This window comes from Acinonyx jubatus, chromosome D4 (assembly GCF_027475565.1).
Source record: "Acinonyx jubatus isolate Ajub_Pintada_27869175 chromosome D4, VMU_Ajub_asm_v1.0, whole genome shotgun sequence".
NCBI classification, from domain to species: Eukaryota; Metazoa; Chordata; class Mammalia; order Carnivora; family Felidae; genus Acinonyx; species Acinonyx jubatus.
Genome location: NC_069391.1, coordinates 11,688,101 through 11,710,560, shown reverse-complemented (window position 1 = coordinate 11,710,560; position 22,460 = coordinate 11,688,101). Strand labels below are relative to the sequence as shown.

The 22,460-nt window shown below is 51.2% G+C and overlaps 1 protein-coding gene across 17 annotated transcripts in view; it reads right to left on the bottom strand.

Annotated features, from left to right (window-relative positions):
* The window catches only part of DENND1A (DENN domain containing 1A), a 508,124-nt gene that overhangs the window by 33,177 nt on the left and 452,487 nt on the right, over positions 1–22,460 (bottom strand). For 16 of the 17 annotated variants that reach the window (XM_027035064.1, XM_053204646.1, XM_053204645.1 and 13 more), the window contains one exon: positions 18,987–19,118. In XM_027035064.1, the coding sequence (XP_026890865.1) occupies positions 18,987–19,118 (132 nt within the window). Of the gene's footprint in view, positions 1–8,995; positions 9,723–18,986; positions 19,119–22,460 lie in introns of those variants that run through there. The other variant, XM_053204650.1, reaches the window with a different exon arrangement.

Genomic DNA, 22,460 nt, shown 5'->3' with positions numbered 1-22,460 from the left:
GTGTATTGTCAGCAAGGCACTGTTGAAAGTGACTGGATTTTAATAATAATCTCTCTTATTTATACGATGTGTTTTCCTTTCAAAGCATTTCTGCTTCTCCTCTTTCCTCTGAGACTCCTATCCCTCAGTGAGGCAAGTTAAAGGAGGATCATTTCTCTGCTATAGTGGCAGGAAACAGGAGGCCCAGAGAGGTTAAGGGACTAGTATGAGGTCACACAGCTAGTAGCAGGAACTAAACAAGCAGGTATTCTTAGTGCATTGCACTACAATTGTCAACCCAAATTTCCAAAGTCCTCTGGAATCCCTTCTGATGTGGTTTTTCTAATCCGTCTGCAGACAGAATCTGTTGTTAGAGATCTGTGCCTAGGAGAAAACGTGCATGAGAGAGTGACTCACATCTTCCCCTTCCTTCCTTGAGCATGTCTTTCCAGTGCCTTCCAAAGGAGGTATGAAATTCATTTGTTCATTCATTTAACAAACAGTGCACATCAGTGAAGACGACACAGTCCTGTCCTCCAAGGCCTCCCACTCTGATAGAATGGGTAATGATGCAGGGGGGATAGAGGGGTGTGGAGGTTGTGGAGGTCCACAGGGGGAGCTTCTCTACTGGATAGGGGTGGTAGAGAGTTCGAGTGCATGGTACAGGGGAACTATGGTGGCCCAACATGGCTAGAGCAAGGATAAATGTGAGGACAGGTCAGGCCAGGACCCTGGATGGGCCGGTGGGGTCACATAATATAGGTCCTTGAATATCAGGCTAAGGAGTGTGGCTTTTCTCTTGGGAGCAGTCGGGAGGGATTTAGGTAAGGGGTTGGGGGGACATATCAAAGCCTTGGTGTAGAAGTTGGATGGGAGGAGGAGGATGGGTGGGCTTCTAAGGACAGGCATTCCCCCCCTCTGCCTACCGCCAGCCACAGGGCCCTGCCCAGGCCTCCATGTTGTGAACTCACTGCTCCCGGCCACCTGACTACTGCGCGATGTAAACGTGAGAGAGTAAGCCCGAAAGTGTGATTGACACGGAAGTCCCAGAGAAGAGAGGAACTCTTTGGCCTCTGCCCGGCCCTTGGCGTTTGTATCTGTCAGCCGTGTGAGCCAGGTGAGTATGCTCATTGGCTATGAAGCCCACATTTATGAGGACAGCATCTGATTTGCAGTTAATTTGTTGATGCAGCAAAACACATTGTTTCCAAAAGGTCAGGAGGGGAAGCCGGGTTGGAATATCAACTTAATTACCTGGGCGGCATGGATGAGCGGGTGCCCTGCACAAGGCTCCGGGTGGCAAATGCTTGACTGGAGGCACGGCCCTGGAGCAGAGGGTGCAGTGCGTGCTTGGTGGGGGTCGGGGTGGGGGGGGGCAGCCTGCACAGTAGGCACAGCCAGAGCACGGCCTGCCTGTGTGGTATGGCGTCTAACCAGCTTGCTTGCTTACCGGGGGAATCCTCTGGATGGAAACGAGGGTCATTACCCCATTTCACAGATGAGGGGAAGCAAAGACTTGCCCAGGGCCACATAGGGCAGTGGATGACAGGCCTCCGGAAGAGGGTCAAAGAGCTCATCTGAAGTCAATTGTGGGTCAGGGCGGGGTCCTGTGGTCTAAGTGGGAGGGGCTGGCTGTTTAGGAAGCAAAGCATGGATTTACTCAGTCCCCAAGCGGGACACATCTTGGACTATCCCTTCAACATGCTTCGAGGTCACAATCAGCATCGCCATTTGGCTGCTGGGAATGTAGGGGCAGGAGGGAGTGGAGGGACAGGTGCTACCTAAGGCCACACAGAAGGTGAAATGTCAAAGTCAGTGGGGAGATAGGCCAGACCCCAATCAGAGACTGGTGGCATGACAAGGGAGGCATAAGAACAGAGATGCCGGAGGCCCACGCGATCGATGAGCTTTGTTGAAAGCAGAAGGCTGTGCATACAAAGCTTGGGGTGTGGAGGCGGCCAGGGCCCTCGCACTTCCCCCTTCTGAGGGCTGGAGATAGTGGATGTGCCTGATGGCAGCTGGAGGTCTCGGGTCCTATGTCCGAATGGTGCTCTGAGCTGCCTCTTCCCCGTCAGACTCTGTGTAGCCCATAAGGAAGCTGCCCCAGTGTCCCCAAAGGGGAGGCTGGATAGATGCCTGGGATTTCTCTATCCTAGGGATGTGCTCCAGCCAGGTATGTTGCCAGGAAGGAGAGGGAGAAAGAGAAAATTCACAATAAAACTCTGTCACTGTTTAAGGAGGAAGGAGTTCACCTGGTTAATTTTCCTGGCTAGTAGCCGCATCAATTCTCTGACCTGTGCATGAGACAGCCCTGGTTGGGAGAGGAAGGCAAAGCGTTCTGTGGCTTTACAAAGGGCCTCTGGGCTGAGAGTAGGCCTCCTCTACTCCTCGGGACTGGAAAGCTGCTATTATGCAAGATATGGAAATAAAAGAAGGTTCCTTTTGATATGCCTCCAAAAAGGACCGTACTGGGGCTATATTTTGCGGAGAGCGTCGCCTTTGAAATGCCCAACCAGCTCTTTTGGGCACAGCTCCTACCTGTTTCCTAACTCCTGTCATTACCTGCAGTCCTCTCGTCCACCCTTGAGAGCTGGTCCTGCCTGTGGGAGGATCAAATGCCTGCCTCCGCTTCAGCGTTTCAGCAAGGACAGCTGGAGGGGCTGGGCGCTGGTGTCCCGGGGTACTCGCTCCGTGCCGACAGCGCTGGGCAGGGCCCTGGGCCCCTAGACAGCATTCCGGAACCTTCCAGGCCTGAGCACCTGCAGAGTTACCTCCATGCTCCAGGCTGTAATCTTGGAGGGACGCTCCTTACAAGATGCGGCACAGGGCGGACTTTCTACATCACGGCCGAGGATGAAGTTTCCAACCTGCCCACAGCAGGTGGCAAGGAGGTGCTTGCACATGGGAAAGGGAGGCTGGTGGGGGGCTCTTATCTTGGAGCACCCTGGATGGGCCAGTGTTACTCCAAATATCCCAGTCAGTCCTAAAACTCTGGACAGAGGCTCCATCATGATCCCTGTTCTATAGACGTAGAAACTGAAGCCTCTTGCTGAAACTCACACAACATAGTTAGGAAGTCAGTGAGGCTGGCTGTCGGGCAGAGGAGGGTCTCGACATGCCGTGACTTGCCGTCCCGAGGCATCATCTGTGAGGGGACACTCAGGACCAAAGGTGGTCCTCTGAGAGAAGCCGTGGCACCTGCCACTAGGTCTGTAAGCCATCATCTCCGGAAAGGGGATGCTTAGGTTACGGTCCCCTCAACAGGTCACCTTGCGAGGCCATTCTCTCAGGTTGGTCCCGGGCACTTTCTCCGCAGTGAGTGTGGAGCTGAAAGACATCTCAGCCCGGTCCCGAAGAGCGGTGCGTTCCTCCCTGATGTTGACAGGAGTAGTATTTTGTAGTGGTGCTGGTTAATTTGTAGTGGCATTTGTGGTTTGAAGCCTTGTCAAGATCCCTGATTACCTCCCGTGCAAGGAGCTTGGCTGATGGGGAAGTTCACATGCTGAACAAAAGCGGCGAGGCAGCTGTGAGGAAGGCTGCGAGGGGGCCGGGTGACCCCAGCCGCTTGGGGGACAGAGGCGGGGGTAGAGAGGAGGGCCGGCAGTGGGGTGGGGGAGGGGTGCCTTTTGTTTTTAGTCAGGTGCAGCTGCTCGGTCTGAATAGGTGGCATCCCATTGGTGGCCGGAGGTCGGGCACCAGATGCGGCTGGTGGCTGGGCAGGGAGCTTTGCTGACGCGTACCATTCTCTGCCCAGACAGAAGCAGGAGGCGGGTGCTTCGCTGCTACCTACACCAGGGTAGCCATCGGGGATGCCATCAAGGGTGCCTGGGTGACATTCCCAGGAGGTGGGGGGGTCATGGGGAGGGGCTTCCAGATGTCGGGAGACAGAAGTCCCGCGATATCAACATGGGCTACTGTTTTCTTGGCCCTTGCTACATACCGGGGCCTGTGCTAGGAGCGTTACACGTAAGGCCTCTAATGACATCAACAACCCTGCAGAGAAGGGAAAAATGGGGAAAAATCCCCATTTGGTAGATGAAGAAACTGAGGCCGCATGGCTCAGTGACTTGCCCAGGCCAGACCTCACAGCTAACAGGTGGCAGAGCCAGGATCCAAGCCCAGGTAGGTATGTCTGACTCCAAAGAAGCCCACATTCCTTCCATCAGACCCGATATCCAACTAGCAGAAGGAAGATGCAGAAACGTATCCCCTCAAGGCCGAGGGTGCTCTCCTCTCCCTGGGGAGATCTCCCACACTATCCTTTGAGCTTTTGGCCCTGCTACGTCTGTTCTGACCACACAGAAGCGTTCACCTCTGCAGCCACCTGCATTTCACCGGGCCTGTGTCCTGGCTCGGTGAGGGTTTGCTCAGTGCATTTAAGGGCCAGGGCCAGCTCAGCAAAACCGAGGCTAATTTATCATCTCCGGAATGATGTCCACCCCAAGCAGTACGCCACTAGCAAATTAAAATAAAAATCTTCTCCTGATTTTGCAGTTGTCCAGCTAGAACCGCATGGCATCCTCTGGATAGAGAGCCTGATGTCACGAAAGCCTCTCCACTGCTCTCCCTGGTCCGCTCGCCGCCTAGGGGAGCGGGGCCCAGCCCCACAGACTGTCCTTAGCAGGCTGTCCGAGGCCAGCCCTGCCCCCACCAGCCCCATGACTCACCCCACAACAAGCAGCCCCTTCTGTCTAGCCCCAAACAGACCCCGCCCTGTCCGTCCTGTGCCACCCGTCTTCGCGGTCAAATGCTCATTTCGTGTGCCCGTCTTGCTCTTGCCTCCCCGATGGATCCTTCTCATCCCTCAGGCCCCTGCCCCTTCCCTGGAAGCCACCTGTCTCTTCCTGGCTCTACGGGGCCGGGCTTCTTTCTTCTGTCCCTCTGCTAATGACACTGGGCCCCTCACAGGTGGCACCGCGTCCTGTTCACACCTGGACCACTGGCTCTGGGCACAAGGCCGGCGCGTGGTTAAGTGCAAAGTACTTGCTTGCCCAAGACTGTGGAACCGGGACCAAATGATCAGGGAGGCCATCGCCCAGCATTTGACTCACCCAGACCAACTAGTCATTGTCCCCGGACCCCAGCCGCTATGCCCAGAAGGCCGGCGGCATCTCCGGCATGCTTTTGATCAGGAAAAACTCCCAACCGAGAGGTATCCCGGTCCAACAGGTTGAGCCCCAGGGCCATGCCGAAAAGCTGGAGACTTTTTGAGAGGAATGCGAAAGTGAGAAGCAATACGGTCCCCAGATGTGAAACATCCCCAAGTTTCCCCAGTGTGTCTGTTAAAGAAAGACAGTCAGCTTCAGGAGACAGAGGGTTTTTTTTTTTGTTTTTTTTTTTTTTCCCCCTCCCTCGGAACAAATGGATGGAGGACCTGGTTTTAAAATTCCTGGACCCTGGAATACATTTCTATCTGTGTCAAAGTCTACCCCTCCACCGCCTCAGCAGAGTTTAAAATCCTAGCTAATAGGTTAACAACTGTTTTTCTTCAGCTTCAAATGGAGAATATCAGAAGGCCGGGGGAATATGCGGCTCTCCAATTTGTACGGACTGCACACAGCTCCCTGCAATGTGTGTTTGACAGGACTGACATTTTGTACCGCTGTGAGATGGGAAAACGTGTGACATTTTTATTCATGGTGGCGTACGCCCTTGTAATGATCAGCTCTGGTCGATGTGCTTACCGCAGCAGCCCCAGAGCCCTCGGAGAACAAACAGGAACCCAAGGTGCCAGCAGTTCGACTGCCTTATTAAACACCGCCAGGATCCTAACGAAGACCAACTACTGGAAAATCTCACTGTCAAATCCTCAAGGACATTGTCAGCGCACAGCTAACTGCATATACTTTTCATTTAAAATACTGAAATCCAGCATTGTGCCATTACAAGCGAGGGGAGGGGCGCTCGCTCCAGTGGCCATTCTGTCAGCCGCTTCTTCGGAGCTCCAGATGCTGGAGCCAGATGCCCAGTGGGGTTCACGGCTCGGAAAGGGGCAGCAGAGATGGGGAGCCGACCTTCTGAAAAGCCCAGCCCTACCTTCAGGGCGAAAGGCTGAAGGTTACAGGCCTCGGCTACGCGTCACCCGGAACGTCGACCCACGGGTTCTCTTCGTAAGCTGAAGCGAATCTGCAGAATTTGAAAATCCGCTCCCCTCTCCACCCCCACCCCCACCCCCACCCCAGCCAGCCATCTTCCTGTAGGCACAACCCATTACATCCTGCAACTTGGTGCTAATCAGCCTTCTGTTTGGTGGCAGACCTTAAGACATCTGTAGGAACACAAGGCCGCGGCAGGTTTCAAACCCTGGCAGGAAAGCTGCGTGTCAGGATGCCCACCTGCATCCTCACCACTTGCCTCAATACAAAGGCCTCGAGGTCAGCGGGCAGGAGGACCCCCTCCCTTCCACTGATACACACTGATGGATGGAAGTCAATCACGTGGCCGACCCTCGGAGCTTTTCGGGTTGTTACGCTGGGTGATTTGGTTATGGCTGCATATACTAACATACTGATGTATTTATTTTGTAAATATGTATTATTTATACGGTGCCTCTATTTCCATACTCCAGCCCTGACGCACCAAGGCATGCTCTGCTATTTATTTATGGGGTCCTTGTCGCAACGGGCCTAACAAGACGCCTGTGCGTGGTTCTTGCAGGTTTGCAACAAACCTTAAGTGGTCGGCTAAACAACCGGATGTTCTCCATCCATCACGGGCAGAGGCTTGCATTTTAAGGGGCTGCCCGTAAAGTTTAGCATAATACCGTCCATCATCCTTGGCAGAGATGACCTGGGACACCGGAAAGCTGGCAACCCAGAGAGCAGGAGCCGTAACACTCCACACCCCGGGAAGGGGGAGAGGGTAGAATAAGGTATGGGTAACAGGACCCAGAGAGAGCGGAAAAAGAAAGGCGGCTGGTAGACAGCCTTGGGGCAAAAGCGGGACAGAGAGGGTGGAGGTCACTGTACCCTATTTCCCCCAAGCTGGCCGTTCTGTCCCTCGGCAGAACCTTTCACACTGGGCTACGGAGGGGGATGTCCATTGGGTCTGCACACCCCGACAGATACTCCCACTCTCATGGGCTGTGCCTCAAATCTCATGAGAGCATGTTGGCGGGAGGAAGAGAAGCTCAGCCTGTGTCTAGCCTTGGGTCATTCTAAGGTGAACTTCAATAGCTCTCGCGGAGGGCAGCCAGCCCACCAGCAGGTTGTGTCTCCCGGATCTCTCTCAAACCTTTCCCTCCTCTTCACCCCCATAGGCAGGGTCCTAGGTCAGACTCCCACTAGCTCTTGACTGTGAGTTAAAGGCCTCGTCAGCAGCCTCCCTGCTTCACCCACCTCCCACCCCTTCCCATGTGGCCTAGAAAGTTCCCAGATGCCACTCCCTCAAATACAATCTTCACTGGCTCCCTGACACCCACAAGACGCATTTCAAGCCCCCCGGAGACCTGGGCACTGCCCACCTACGCGGTTTGGCTCCCAGCCCTGCCAATTGCTTCCTGGCCTCTTGCTTCCCCGTGTTGGCCCCCCTCTTCTCTGAAGAGTCAGCTTCTCCTATCCTTACATAGGTCACTCTGCTTCCCTGGAATGCCCTCCTCCTCCGCCTCCACCTAATATACAACTTATCTTTCAAGATGCAGCAGACATGTCACCTCTTCTGAGAAGCCTGCCCTGGTTCGGCCAAACATCTTAGGGCCCCTCTCCAGCCAGTACACTACGTCCAATAGCATTTCTCTCTCCATATGGTTTGGAAAGAATGCCATGAAGGCAGAACCATATCTTATTCCTCTGTGACCCTGGGGCCCTGGACAGGGCTTGCAGCCGATATGCCTCGTTATATGTTGGATAAGTGAAGGAAGGCATTAATGAGGACATAAAAGAACAACTCAGAGTTCTGCCTGGCAAGAAAAAACTCCAAGGCTTCAGGATTTTTACCCCCAAAGACAGAAGGGCGGCAGGGGAAGAAGAATTCTTAGCTGGTCATCATGGCTTGGGCAACTGAAGGTGTCTGGGAGATAGCCCTGGGGCAGAAGCTTCCCTCCCACCCTGCTTCCCCCATCTGTAGAAAGAACAACCCCTTGGCTAGCAGGCCTGGGAAGTGACAGTCTCCTGGGCTTCCTGACTGCTTTATTCCAGCCGGCCTCAAGGCACCATCTTGCCAAGACCCCACCTACTGGCCCTCTGCAAAGATTTTACTGTCTCGTCTCCGGAAAGAGAGTGCAAACAGGGATCCACCTAGAAGGAGTTTGGGACCGGGGCATCCCAGGGAGGGCCGGGATGTACCCGTAACCATGGAACCGGATGGCTGATGGGGAGCAACACCTCAGAAACTCAGTTTCAACGGCTCCCAGGCAATGATAATCCCCGACCACACTTTGCATTTCAAGTGGGATAGAATCAACGATCCCTTGGGAGCAGTCCCTTTTATACGTTCTGTTTTCGTACTTTGATTACATTTTAAAATTCTCTGCAGTATCAACAAACAAACGCACCGCAACACTGCAGAAGACGTGGAACCAAGCAGACTGACGATAAAACCAACGTGGCAAAGCAATAGCTCAAATGAGGGACACGGTCGGGGCGATCCCAGATCCAGTGTGCAGGAGGCTGGCACGCAGCCTTTGCTGCCAAGGTGCCCCAAGGTCAGGGGGCCTGGAGGTAAAGGGAAAAGCAGCTGGGGCTCTGAGTCTGAATCCGTCGTACCAGCCAGGGGATTAGGGTGAGGCCCTTGACCCTACTGAAGAGGAGGGCGGTCTAGACCCCACTGCATCAGTCTGGGTACGATAATGTGAGAAAAGGCAAGCACCCAGTACCCAGGCATTCAGAAGGGCAACATCACTGTTCCTTGTACACTCCTCACTCCATGGTGGTAAGGAATCCGGGACTCTGTAGGTTTATTCTGGGGAGAAAGCCAGGTCCCAAATTCAGGCAGCAGCCATGAGCAGAGGCAGAACAAAGTGCCCTTGACCTCCACGGCCATCCTGTCCACACTGCTGGAGTCTAAACAGGCCCCACGCCGCTGGCAGCTACCACCAGATGCCTCAGGAAACCAGGCAGAAATGACGACGAGAGTTTGACGAGAGGCTCAGAGCGAGGGGAGAGCCTGGTCTCCGGCGTCAGACAGACCTGGTGTGGAATTCTTCCTCTGCCACTTACTGTGTGACCTTGGGCAAGTCGCTTAACCTCTCTGGGACTGGCTTTCTGGAGATAATAATAACTGTATCAATCTTACACGGTTGTTGAGAAGATTAAGTGAGGTGATTTGCCGGTGAGAGGCCCGAATCCCACAGAGTAGGTCCACGTTATAATGAAAACCAACCCAGTCCACCTCACCCGTCCTTATGGTGCCACTGCTCAGTCTGTCATCCCTTCCTTCTCGGCATGGCCAGGTTAATAATTTACCTAGTTCACAGATGTGCTTAGGGATGGACGGGGGACAACATAACAGGCGGTTCCTGGCATAGCACGCTTGTAGCCATGGGGTGGGGACTCCCGGCATGGCCCCTGACACCATTCGAGTCCATTCTCCCAGAGGATCTTGCTGGTGGGAAATAACTTATTTTCAATATTTTATGTTTTATTTCCCCTTCCCTACCGTGATAAACTCCCCACCTTTGGCACAGAGAATTCTAATCTGAGAAAATTCCTCCTCTGGTCTCGCTGAATCAGATTTCCTGCTCTTGTCCTGCTGGGCTCAATATCTCGCTGGCAGGGAGCTGGATTCGGAGCTGCTCCAGCACAAACCTTAAAAGAAATGCTGTTTTTAGGCTCTGGTCAGTCCTCTGGCAAAGAGGCCCCGCTGTCACGCTGCGGAGCGTGCGCAGACTCGGGGGACGCAGGAGGCCTGTCGCTCACGCATGGCACCGCGCACGGGCGTTTCAAAGGGAACACAGGCCCTTCAGAATACCAGCCACCCGTTTTCAGTTTCTCCTGCTCTGCCGAACTGAGCGGCTGCTCGAGGCGTGCACGGAGCTACTCCCACCTTTTCCTGCAATTCTCCACCTTTCACGTACTCACTCAGCACTCGGTCATTCCCCAAACTCTGCCTGGACAAGTCCTCTGTGCCGGGCCTCGTGAGGCTGCCAAGGTCACAGAGCTGAAGCTGATACCGCCCCCGTCTCGGGACAGTGTGTCAGGCATGGGGATGGGGCCGATCCAGAGCAGGGAGGGAAGAGCTCTGCTTGCAGGAGTCAGGGAGGGCTCCTCGGGAAAGAGGGGCTTGAGGGGGGCCCTGAAACGTTGATGGGCTTTTGTCAGGAGGAACAGAGGAGGAAGGACATTCCTTCCTGGCAGTGGACAAAGTAGGAGCTGGTTCACCGAGGGGCTCCCCCCGGCACCCAGCATGGGATCTGGCCTGGAGCAGATACCCAGGAAGAGCAGTGGAATGAACGAGTACAAATTGTGTGCTGGGGACAAGAGGAAAGGATGGGACCCTGTCCAGGTTGGAGGGCACTTAGCAGAGCCTCACAGGGGGAGAAGCACTGGCCTGACGTGGAGGATGGCAGGTACTTCCAGCCCAAAAGGCTCAGCGGTGGGCAGGGGAGCTTGAGAGGGGGGTCATCCCGGCAGAGCCCTGAAGACTGGGTAAGTTCTCCGACCACCAGGTGAGTCTGTGATCCGGGAGGGAAATCCTGGGGAGGGTCCCATATTCTGGAGGGCCAAAGGGGCTGCCTATCTCATTGCTTGCTGATGTTTTCTGATGTCCCTATGCCTCACAGACCAGTTGAGGAGAGCAACATGTGACCCCAGAAATAGAGGGATGTATGGGTACAGTGGGCTGGCGTCCTGGTAGAACTGGGGTGGGGCAGGTTTGGGGGAGGCCAAGGGCAGTGAGAGAAGCTCACGAAACAGGGATGAGGTAAAAGCAGATACCGGGGCGACCAGAACAAAGATGCCGTGTTCTCAGCACAGAGCTGGGGTACAAACCCAAGCTCTAGTCACAAACGACATGGCTTGGAATCCTGACTGTTGCTTCTAAGCTGTGCACCCTGGCTAGGTCTCCATCCTCGCTCTGTCTGGCCCGTCTTCCCCTCTGCAAGGGGAGAGAATACCTGAAACTCCCCCAGGTAGCTGAAAGGATTGTGGGCTAACCTGTGGGTACTGCCGAGCACCGTACCTGGGGTTGGAACACAGTTCTCCGGGTCTCCGCTCAGTGCCCGGCGCGACATGAGCAATTGTCCTCACGCCCCTCCCACAACTGCCCTGAGACCATCCAATGCCTCGCATACAAGAGGTGCTCAAACTGTTGGTAAACTGCTCAAAAGTTCTGGAAGGTGGGTGGTCAGGGAGGGAGCTGACCATCCTCACGTGTGCTGAGTGGAGACCAGGTGCTGTAGCTTAGCCAGCTACATTGCTGTCCGAACCCGGATTTTCTCCTGGCTGCTGACACTTCCCGGCCCTTCCAGGGCGCATCAGGAAATTCACCCCGCAGTGCTGAACTCTCTGGCCTTCTCAAGCTCCCGGTGACGAGACAAATAGCATCTGAGAAGGCTTAATCAGAATTCTCCTGAGTTTTCCACTTGTTATGAATTTCCAGAATCTGAGTTCTCTCTTTGATTGGCAAGGTTCCCCTCCCAAATCGACCATGTGTGCCCAGAGGAGCAAACCCTGGCCTTGTTAACCTTCCATTGGAAAGCTGTCTCTGGGCTAGCCTGGGCTCCTGAAAAAGTGAGTCCGCGTGGAAAGACAGGCCTGCCAGCCACCCTCTCCGGGCAGACCTGACAGACCCACCAGCAATTAGGGGCCTCGCTGCTTTTGGAATGGCAGTGAATGAGTCCCAGCAACTCTGGACAGCCACCCCACCAGGACGGAAGGCAGAGTAGGCTGTGGTCAGGCTGCAGCTGGCACAAAAGCTGGAGTGGAGCCAGAGGGGCTGGAGTGGGGGACCACCACAGCAGCATCGGCCTTCTCACGCACAGGCATGGCTGAGAGAGCAGGAAGAGGGGCGATGGAAAAAGGGGAACCAGGATTTGGAAACAACGGGGACTCTGGACTGTGAAAACACGGCTGACGAATCAGAGCACGAAAATGACTTTGGACTACAGACCACGATGCTCATCGGCTCCCTCCCGTCTGGTGCCTCAACCTGCCCCACAACTTGCCTCTTGTGCTTGCTGTCCTAGTCACATCTGCTCCTTCCGGCGCCATCTCCTGGCCATGCCGCCAGCCCCTCGCCCTCTCTTCCATGAGGCAACCCCTGCTCAGTGGAGGTGTTGGCTTTCCCACCAAGAGCTGTGGGGACACAGGTCAGTCACCAGCGCACACAGGCAGGAAGGCTGCCATTGAGGGGTATGGGTTCTGAGAGCCACGATGATGGTCAGGGCCTGGGCAGCCAGGCTGGCTGGGGGGCCGTGTCAGTGGGTGACCACCAGCTGGCTCTTGCTTCCCCACTGGAGAAATACACGTATTTACCGAGGGCCTATGTGCAGCACTTAGCTGGACAGATAATATCGCACTAAATCCTTACAACAACCTGGGGCATGGGTACTACCATCCCCACGCCCAAGATGGGGAAACTCATTTCACTGAGGTTAGTTAGGAACAGCTAGTTAGTAACAGAGCTGAAATTTAATTCCAGAGCCGCCTGATGCTAAAACCTGTGCTTTGTTCTCTCTACTACCCTGTCCCCCAGCGACCGATTAGCATCTGCCTTTTCAGTAGTTACATTTTGAGGGGTGGGGGGGACGCGGGCTGTGTTTGCTTTTTCTGTCTCTGTGAATGGATGGTATATACGCGTGTGTGTGCACGCATAATATTTTGACCACGCGACTTGAAAGCAAGTTTTAGACATCATGGTTCTTTGCCCCTAAATGTTTCAGTATGCATCTCCTAGGAATAAAGATAGCCCCCCACCAACCATGATATTAACAATAATTCCATCATATCAACTAACATCCTAGTCCATCTTCAAATCTGCCAACTTCCCCAAGAATGTCTTTAAAGCTTAAAAAAAAAAACAAACCCCACCATAATCCAAGTTAAGTTCTTCCTTTGCATTTGGTCATGCAGTTTAGTCTCTTTTATAGACAAAATCTTTGCTTTATGTAATTCAAGGGATGCCAGACTTTTCCTTCCCTTGACTGCTCTCCCTGGCTCCCTTCCTCCCTGGCTCAACCCACCCTGGGAACAGGGGGTACCCCCATTCCTCTGCCTCTTTCCCCTCCCTTCCTTTCCCCAGGCACACGGGACTAGACTTGGGAGCTCATAAAAACACAAAATAAGAGGATCTAAATTCCTATAATACAAAGCTGTTTCCACTTGGAAATAAACCCCTTATTTATGGAAAGTGATTTGGAAGTAGTTTTTGGCCACTAATGGAATATTCATTTTTCTTCTTCACGTGAACAGAATTATAAGCAGAGCAACTGCAATAAAACCAAATGACTGGCTGGACACACCGCAAGTACTTAAACAATAATCAATCAATTATTAATCAATTTAAAAATCCACATCAATAATAAAACGTTAAGATGTTTACGGCACGCCAGTTCAGCGCCAGGTCTTGTGGCAGACTTTCCAGAGGCTCACATTCTCACAGGGGAGGACGCGCATCAAAGAAATAATTACAAGGCTGTGCGAGACGCACGGCGTGTGCCAAGTTCTAGGGTAGCACAGAGACAGGAGCGGCTAACTCTTCCCAGGAGCGGATTTACAAAAGGGTCCTGCTGTGAGGGCAGACAGGTAGACCATGAGGGGCCTTGTGTGCTAAGCCAAGGAAGAAGGGGGAATGTTTGGGGGTGGGGAGGAGCAGGGAGGTGACAAGGCCACTTGTACACGCTTCAAGTGGACCCTGAGAGGCCATGTGGGGTATGTAGTCGGGGGTAAGTCTGCAGGCCAGACGCCAGTCAGGAGACGGTGGGCCAGTCCATCTGAGTGATGACACAGCTTGAACCAAAGCTGTGATGGAGGCCATGGAGAGGAGAGGGACTGAGCAGTGCCCGGGAGGCGGAAGGGAGAGGCTCTGAGGAGGGGGTGAGTGGACCCAGGCTTCTGGAGAGAGAGCGGCCATTCACTGAGGTGGAGACGGAGGTCGAGGAGTGAGTTTGGCGGGGAATGTGTGTGTTCAGACTGCAGGCTTGTGGTTTGAGGCGCCCGGGGATTACGGGAACGTCTGTGGGAGGTGGTTGGGAGGCAATGGCTAACTTGAAAGGAATCGCGGGTGACTTCCAAGCTCAATGGGGCAGAAGGGGTTTCTCAGGGCACTCAGAGCCAACGGTGCTGAGAAGGCAGTCACGGGCTGGGCAGCTTTTCCAGCCTAGTGCGAGACTGGCACTAAATGGCCCAGCTCATGCTTGTCAAGCAAGAGCTCTCCATATGCACAGACGAGCAGGCAACCATATTCCAAGATTTGCTCCCGGGGGTGTATCCAAACCACTCTGTCCCAGATCTCTGGAAGACACGCTAGTGCCTAGTTTGGGCTTCGGTTTAGCCAGCTTTTCAAACTTTATGTTAAAGAGATTTAGAAGCCTCTGCTCAAGTGGGAGAGCAGAGCACCTTTCGATGCGCTTTTGGGGATCTCCAGGTTGGAAGGCAGGCGATCGTGTAGTTTGCAGGACCAATCATCTGGAGGAAACACACGAATGGGGCCCTGGAGGGGGTTTACCATGATGTTTTTGCTGGTGGGGCGGGGGGTGCTGTCCTACTTCTGAGACGCATAGCGTGGCCAGCACGTAAGCAGGACTAGAACCCAGTCACTAGGCTCGTGCGGCCAGTCGGGTCCCGCCAGCCAGGGTGGGGGCCGAGAAACAGAGGTGCCGTTGGCTGCGCGGTGTGAATCAGCTACTAGCTCAAGCACGCGCCTCCCGAGCCTCTTTCCTCATTTGTACAACGGGTGTTGTGCTTTTCTTCCTTACCAGCACCGAGGTGAGAGCACCTAGTGGCCTGTCCACCTTATTAGACACAGGGAGCAAAGCGGTTTCCAGGGTGGTGCTACCTTTGAGGACTTCTCCAAGAAGGGGTCAAGGCAAGGTGTTCTGGCTGAAGGGTGAGCGGAGGACGTGGCTTCTTCACCCCTCCACCGCCACGGAGAGGAGGGAATGTCCATTCCCCCTCCCAGGAAAGAAAAGCGGGGGGGGGGGACCCCTTAGCTTCTCTCTGCACCCCTGCCAGGGGGGAGGAGTGCTTCCCCGGGGGCGGGGGTGTGGAAGAACTGCCCATGAGCTTCGCTCCCTGCACCCTGGCGCCTCCCTCCTGCGGAGCAGCCAGTCGCAGGCGCTGCCCGCAACTGTCCCCCTTCTCCTGTGCGGGGTAGCTCGGTCTTTTTAATTCTGAAGTGAAGTTTTAGCAAGCCCATCTGGCCTCAGGTCTAAAACAGTATTCTCCTTTCAGCCTTATCAGTAAAAAAGCTGGCATGCTTATCTCATTTGACTATCTCCTGGGCCTTATTTCTCAACTATTCCGAACTTGGGAGGGGAAGAAAGAGGTATTTAAAGCCTCTCTAAACCTAAATACTTTCCAAGGTAGGAATGGGCATTGTCAAGTTCTTTGAGGTTTTTGAACTCTTTAAGAGAAAGCACGCATGATCAGGATGCAGGGGCTAACTGAGGATCCATTTGCTTCGCTCTTGTCTGGAACCATCGACACGGCTCCTCAGGAGCGGCCATACGTGCGGTGCGTGCGTCTGCTTTAGGAAACAATCTTAGGAAGCAATCGAATCCTTTGTGAGGTCAGTTTGTTGACAAAACATTTTTTAATTATAGGGCCCAACTTGGGACTGTGGGGAGCGGTCCTCGGGGGGAAGGGGTTGCCTCTGGGGGCCCTGAGAGTGCCCGAAGCTCACCCCACATCGGTGCTCATCACTCAGGGCTGGACTGTCCATTTGCTAGTCTGTCTCCCTCATTACGCCCCACAAGGACTTATTATTGTTTTTTGTACATGGTAGGTCTCAAGACACGGATGAACAGATAGATGCATAAATAAATGGAGGGATGGTCAGAGCCTCAGAGGAGGAAGCTGCAGGGAGGCACAGAGGCAGAGAGCACCTCCTCCCCCCCCCCCCCCCCCCCCCCCCGCAGAGTCGGCTCTGGCCCCGCCCGGCTCCTCGGCTCCTCCTCCTCGAAGGCCTCCCTCTGCCAGCTCCCAGGCACAACCACCCGGGTCCCCCGCAGTGTCCCCACCGACCTCCCCTGGCTGGCCACACGTACTCCTCGAATGTGATAACCGTCTCTACAGTCTCTGGCCCAGATGGAAAGCTAAGCGTCCTCAAAGAATGAGATCCACAGAAACGCACAGCCAAGGCCAACTCTTTCTGAGGTTTGCCTGTACTGTCTGGCTAGTTCAAATTCTTTCGCTGGGACACATTCGCTTTAACAGACACATCAAACAGCTGAAATCCCTGCCTGGTGAGGGAGCCGGAGTGGGCTTCGCAGGTGGACTGTCCTAGGTGCTGGCACTGTGGCCCCGGCCAGGTCCCCCTGGGTCCCCGGGCTTTAGTGCCGGATCCTTAAAATGTGCCTAACGATTCCTTCCTCAAAGGGCGAGGGCACAGATGACACATTTTCCAAAAACAGAATGTGTACTGTCGGGGTCACAGGAGTATTTCAGGTGACGTATGGACGGACACTTAACAAGATTTTTTTGATATGCCTTAGAGAAAAAAACTGGACTGAGACGTCAGACCTGTGATTCTGTCAACGTCATTACTTAGGACGAGGCTAAAGCTGGTACCGACGTCAGGTCTGAGCCTATTTAAAGAAACACAGCAAGTACAAGAATAGCACAGATGGTAGGAGGGTGTGGCCAAAATTTTTGAAGTGGAACTCGAAAGCCTGTTCTTTGAGAATAGAAAGTCCCTAAAATTCCTGCTTGCCAGTAGTAGGCGCTCTAGAAACACCGCGGGTTCCAGTCAGCGGCCCACCAAACCGGGGTGCCTGGAAAAGCACCGAAGGACACCCCAGCCTGGGGGGTGAGGGGCAAAGCCGGAAAGAGTTAAAAGAAAGGGGTCTGCGGTTTCCCCGGCCCATCCCCCCCGCAGCTAATCTGTCACCTAATGAAGAAGCGGCCGGGCCGGCAGCAGTGAGCTGGCTGGCAGTTCACTTACGGCAAACTGATTAAGAATGTTCAACCAACAGCAGACTGTAGACCTTTCCAGAGAAAATAAATAGAGTGTAGACTGTATGCAAATGTGTTTGTCACTTTGACAGCACGTCTCAATTAAGGCATCTCGCGGCTGCGGGTAGGCTCTGTGGCTGCAGCTGTAAGGGAGAGCCCGCTGCATGGCTGATACTTGGGGCTTGACCTTAATCCGCATGCATGCATTAAGAAAAAAAAAATCCTGCCTTCCTGTACACTTGCATAATGCTGGCAGCCACGTGAGGGAAGTGACAAACGGGGAGAAAAAGCCACTTTCATCCTCTCCAGTTTACAGACCTGTGAAGGCACAGACAGTTCTTATTTCAACAGAGTTTGGGGTGGCTTTTTTAATTGTTTATCCCCCACCCGCACACATACACTCTTATTCTGCATTTAGCTGGGAATGACATTAAAGCGTCTCCACTTCTTGCTGAAATGGAAAGAAGGTTTTTCTCCATTTCAAATAGGACCTCCTTTTTTGTGTTTCGAAAATGGAATGTTTAACACCATGAAATCCCTCTCCCCCGCCCCCTCTTTCTCTGTAATGGGCTTCAAACTCCAGCGAGGGGCTCTTTTCATGGGAAGGTTAGTGTGTGCAGGAATGAGGACAAAGGAAAGCAGGAAGCTGGCTCTAGAATGCCACGCTGGCTACAATGGGGGCTGTGCTTTCAGCAAACACCGCCAGGGAAATGGGGTGCAGATGTCTCCAGCAGGGCCTGAGCCCCGGAGGAGGCCGCTCTTGAGGGTGCAAAAGCAACAAACACAATCTGAAGATAAGCATTCAACCAAGGGAGCACTGCCCCCAAGAATGCCTCTTTCTTGTACTACATTTCCATTTTTATCACGTCCCTTTTAAGTGTAAAATCAGGAAAACGGGTGACCCCCCCACAACTTTACAACATATGAACGTATTATCTGAAAATACTGATTACACAGGAAGATTCTTATGTGTCAACAAACTCACCCCTTACAATAATAACCCAAAGCAACCATTTCATTAATTCTCTTCATTCCTAAATAGCTCAATGCCGGTACACAGTAGGCACTTGATAAATAAATGTCTGTTAAAAACAGGACATTTAAAAATGTATCTAGATCCTTTATGTGAGGGAAAAGCAATCATATTTAAGATAAAATAAAAGAGGCTATTTTAATTATGCTCCATCTGATAAATGGCTAAAGAGTCAAGCGATTTAAAAATACATAACCTTGCGAATTCTTGTTACAGTCACATCTTGCTGACAGCCATTTTTCACAAACCAAATAATTATGACTTTTGCTCATCAGGAGAGTCAATTGAAGAGAAATAAGGGAGAGTGCACAATCTATTTCAACTAAAATACAGCCACCGCTTGGAAATAGATTTAAAAATTCCGTTTTTCTACAGAATACAATGTTTTACTTAAGGGGGAAAAAATCAAACAAATAAGACAATTTTTCACATGCTCAGGTCATCAAAAATAGTTGGAGAAAGAATCGCATCTCTAGAATAGTAGCGTGGGTGTTTACTCTGAGAAGCACCACTCCCGATATTGATTTTCAGGAAGTACATTAATAAAGAACTCCTAATTGATTTTTTTTTTAAGACTTCGCTTGTTGCCTTTTATTTGAAGGTGCAAAGAAGGGCCTGGGATGCTAAAGTGTTCTAATGAGATGCTTAGCTAACGGAGGCACCTTAAACGGAGTGCCTTGGAGTGGGGGAGGCGATAGCTGCATTTAATGACTTCATTCAAGAGTTGAGCTAGTTTACCAGCAGAGCCACGCTGTCTCAAAATTTTTGAGAGTTGACCTTAAAAACACGCTTGTAACCAAATAAACGTTCAAAGGTGTGCAAAACTCCACGGAGTTGTTTTGCCAACGAGAGCGGCAGTGGAAAGCCTGTCTGCTGCAGGTGCTATGTATAGCTTCTGCTAAAAAACCAAAGGGCAGGGTACGTACCTGTCCGAAGTGGACAGTGATTGGCCTCCGGTCTTCTCGGAGCTTAGGGTCCTTGGCCTCCACCAGTGGGGACGGCACAGTCTTTGGCGTCTGCTCTTCCATGGTGGGGGCACAGCCATTCTCGGTGATGTCCTGCAGAGAGAAGCCAGTGGAGGTTGGTGTTGGGGTCGCGGCACCTGCTGTGTGCAGATGCTCCCTCCAGGCCCATGGCCAAGGGGCCTGCCCCGGAACACACCCTCTGGGATGTTCAGAGCCCGTTTTCCTCCGGGCGATGGAGGAAGCAGAAGGCTAACTTGGCTCTTTGACTTTTAAGGATTAGAGAAACCCAAATCATACACGTTAAATTACAAAAACCGGGTAACAATTCGTAACAGTGGGGGGAAAGTCTTTTTGTTCTATTACCTTGCACAGCTATTTCCATTTTTACATATTCACTTTGTCCACATGCAGACATTTAAAAATTACTTGCAATCACAGCTCATGCATAATTTTACATTCTATTTTCTCCTACTATATTATAAGCATCTCCACAGTACTAGTCATTTTAATGATAATTTTAATAGATGCATAATATTTCATTGAGTGGCTATATAATAACTTAATAACCCACTCTACTGTTATTGGGCAGTTAGGCTATTCCGTGTGTGTGTGTGTGTGTGTGTGTGTGTGTCTTTCTAAACACCGTAGTGATAAACATTGCAGTTTGTCTTTCTTTTGGATTATTGCTTTTATAGAAATCCCTAGGAATAAAATTACTAAGTCAAAAGATATAAACATTCTAAGCCTTTTTATTCATTCTACCAAATTGCCTTGCAATTTACACCAACTACTGACAATGGATGAGTTATCAGCTTCATGGTACTTGTTAGCCTTATCATTTAAAAAAATGTATTGCTAATTTAAGAGGTGCAAAATTAGACCTCATTGTTGTTTTAATTTGCATACTTTGTTATTTGTGAGTGTGGACGCTTTCTCCACACTTGCTTCCTGATGATGTTACTGTCTGTGAGAATGAGGTGTTTATGCTCTATCTTTCTTAGCCTTTATCTTTCTGGCAAAGAATGACGAGACCGAGACCAGACCCGGGTCTGAGTTAGGATTTTATGACTTGGAGAACACTTAAGGAACCAAAAAGTAATATTTTTAAATTCAGAAATTTACACTGAATTTGGACTTCTGGTGAATGAAGTCAAAGTATAAAGAAAAGAAAAACCCCACTGTGCAAAAGGCAGGGAATGGTTCCTTTGGTTCTTTGGGAGGATGATGGTGCCCACTTGTGCTCTATGGACCATGTATTTTACTCAAGTCATGAACGTTGCTTAGATTCTCATTGGAACAAGGCAGAGAATAAATGTACAAATAAAAAAATTTTAAAAACCCCATTTAAATGATAATAATTTTTTTTTTACCAAGAAAAAATAACTCCCAGTCAGAATGAAATAATAAAGGAAGGGCGCCTGGGTGGTTCAGTTGGTTGGGTATCCAACTTCGCTCAGGTCATGATCTCACAGCTTGTGAGTTCGAGCCCCGCATCAGGCTCTGTGCTGACAGCTTGGAGCCTGGATCCTGCTTCGGATTCCGTCTCTCCCTCTCTCTCTGCCCCTCACCCGCTCATACTCTGTCTCTCGCTCTCTCAAAAATAAATAAACATTAAAAAAAATTTTTTTTAAAAGAATGAAATAATAAAGGAAATTTCCAATTCTTTTCATTGCTAAAACAAAGACATATTTCGGTCAAGACACATGCCTTTAGTACTCATTAAATTCTGCACACAAAAGACTTGACAACTGGTTGCTTTTAACCTAGCCAAATAAAGAGAATGGTGGCCAATGGAACAAAGTGGTCCTCTCTCGGATAATAATGCGTTAAGGAAGAAACACACATAACATTTATTTGTGAGCCTCAATCTCCTCATCTGTAAAATGGGGATATGGTAGGTAGGAGGAGTAAAGGAGATAAAGCAACATAAGTGCGTCTAGAACATTATTACTCAATAATGTCCTATGTACAGCACTTAATAATAATGGCGTACTTACTACTAATAAGGTATAGACTTTATTATAATAAACTCCAGGGATCTATCTATCTATATTCAACCCCACACACTCAGCTGCAGACTCTGGTCCTGCCTGGTGACAACACAGGGAGGTGATGGCCTCTTGGTTTCACAGGAAGGGCTTGCATTAAGTGGCCCCCAAGTCTTAGCTTGGCTGAGGCTGCGTGATGAGAGGCTGCCGACAGCCAATTAGAAAGGGCTCTTTTGGAAAGGGGCTGCCCTAAGGTGCTCAGGTCAAGTGGAACAAAGAGGGGGAGGGGCTCCATCTGCACCAGAAAGTAACAAAGGGCAAAGGGGGCATTCTGGATCCAGGAGGGGTTACTGAGAAGACAGACACAAAGGTTGGGTAAAGCCAAAGAGTAAAAAAAAAAAAAAAAAGAGAGAGAGAGAAAAAGAAAAAATAAATCCACTTTTAGTTCAGGAAAAATATTGTGCGTGTGTGTGAGTGACTGGCTATAAGAAGCAGTAAGGTTACATGGTAAGAAAATATTCACAGTAATAAAATTATAAGATGATAGCCTTTTAAAAAAATATATGTGGTGGTTTGGGGCAAAGTGTCTTAGTTTAAGCTTGTAAGTAAGCACTGTCTTCCAGTTTTGTTTTTACCATCAACTAGCTGATCTTTCCAACCTTTTTGTACCTATTCATTTGTACAACGGGGAGACCACCACCCGCCTGGTGAACTTCAAAGCTACGGGAAGAATGAATTAAAGGAGACAGAACACAAGGGAGCTTGAAAAATGTTACATTCCCGTGCAAACAGAACCTTCGATCTCTATCTCCGGGGAAAAATGGAAAGAGCGCTATCTAAGAGGAGCTCCCTTCGTTGTGTTGAGCGCCCACTATTGGCAGGCACTTTTCCAGACCCTTGACCTTCACCATCGTACTTAGTTTCCACAGCAACCATGAGGTAAACAGGATGATGGCTCTTTTATAGGTGAGGAAACAAGGCTTAAAGAGGGCAACTCACCCAAAGCCACACAAGCTAGAAAGTGGAGGAACCAAGAACTACAGGATTTCTGGCACTTATACTGACATCAACTCATAGCAGCAGCATGCGTGAAGACATCGTGAGCTGAGGAGGTGCTCAAGAGACCGTGAGGTGTGATCCCTGGAAATCCCTACTGTTAACACTGACCTTATGCTGCCGTGCCTCACGGTCTCTTTGCACTTATCTGCTTGTCCCTAAAGACTGCCTTCCTTGGGGTTTGGGTTCTCTGCCCCAGAGCCTGCAATATATAGTAGTACATGCTCTCTAACAAATCTTTGTAAATCGAATTGAACATTTGGAAAGCAAACGTGTCCAATATACAAATGTGCTTGTGTATCAAAAAACAATGCTGCACGTTAATTTTCTTCAGTTAGAAGATCCTGAAGTGCGTAAGACTTCTCACAGTCCCGTGGCTTGCCCCGCTAAC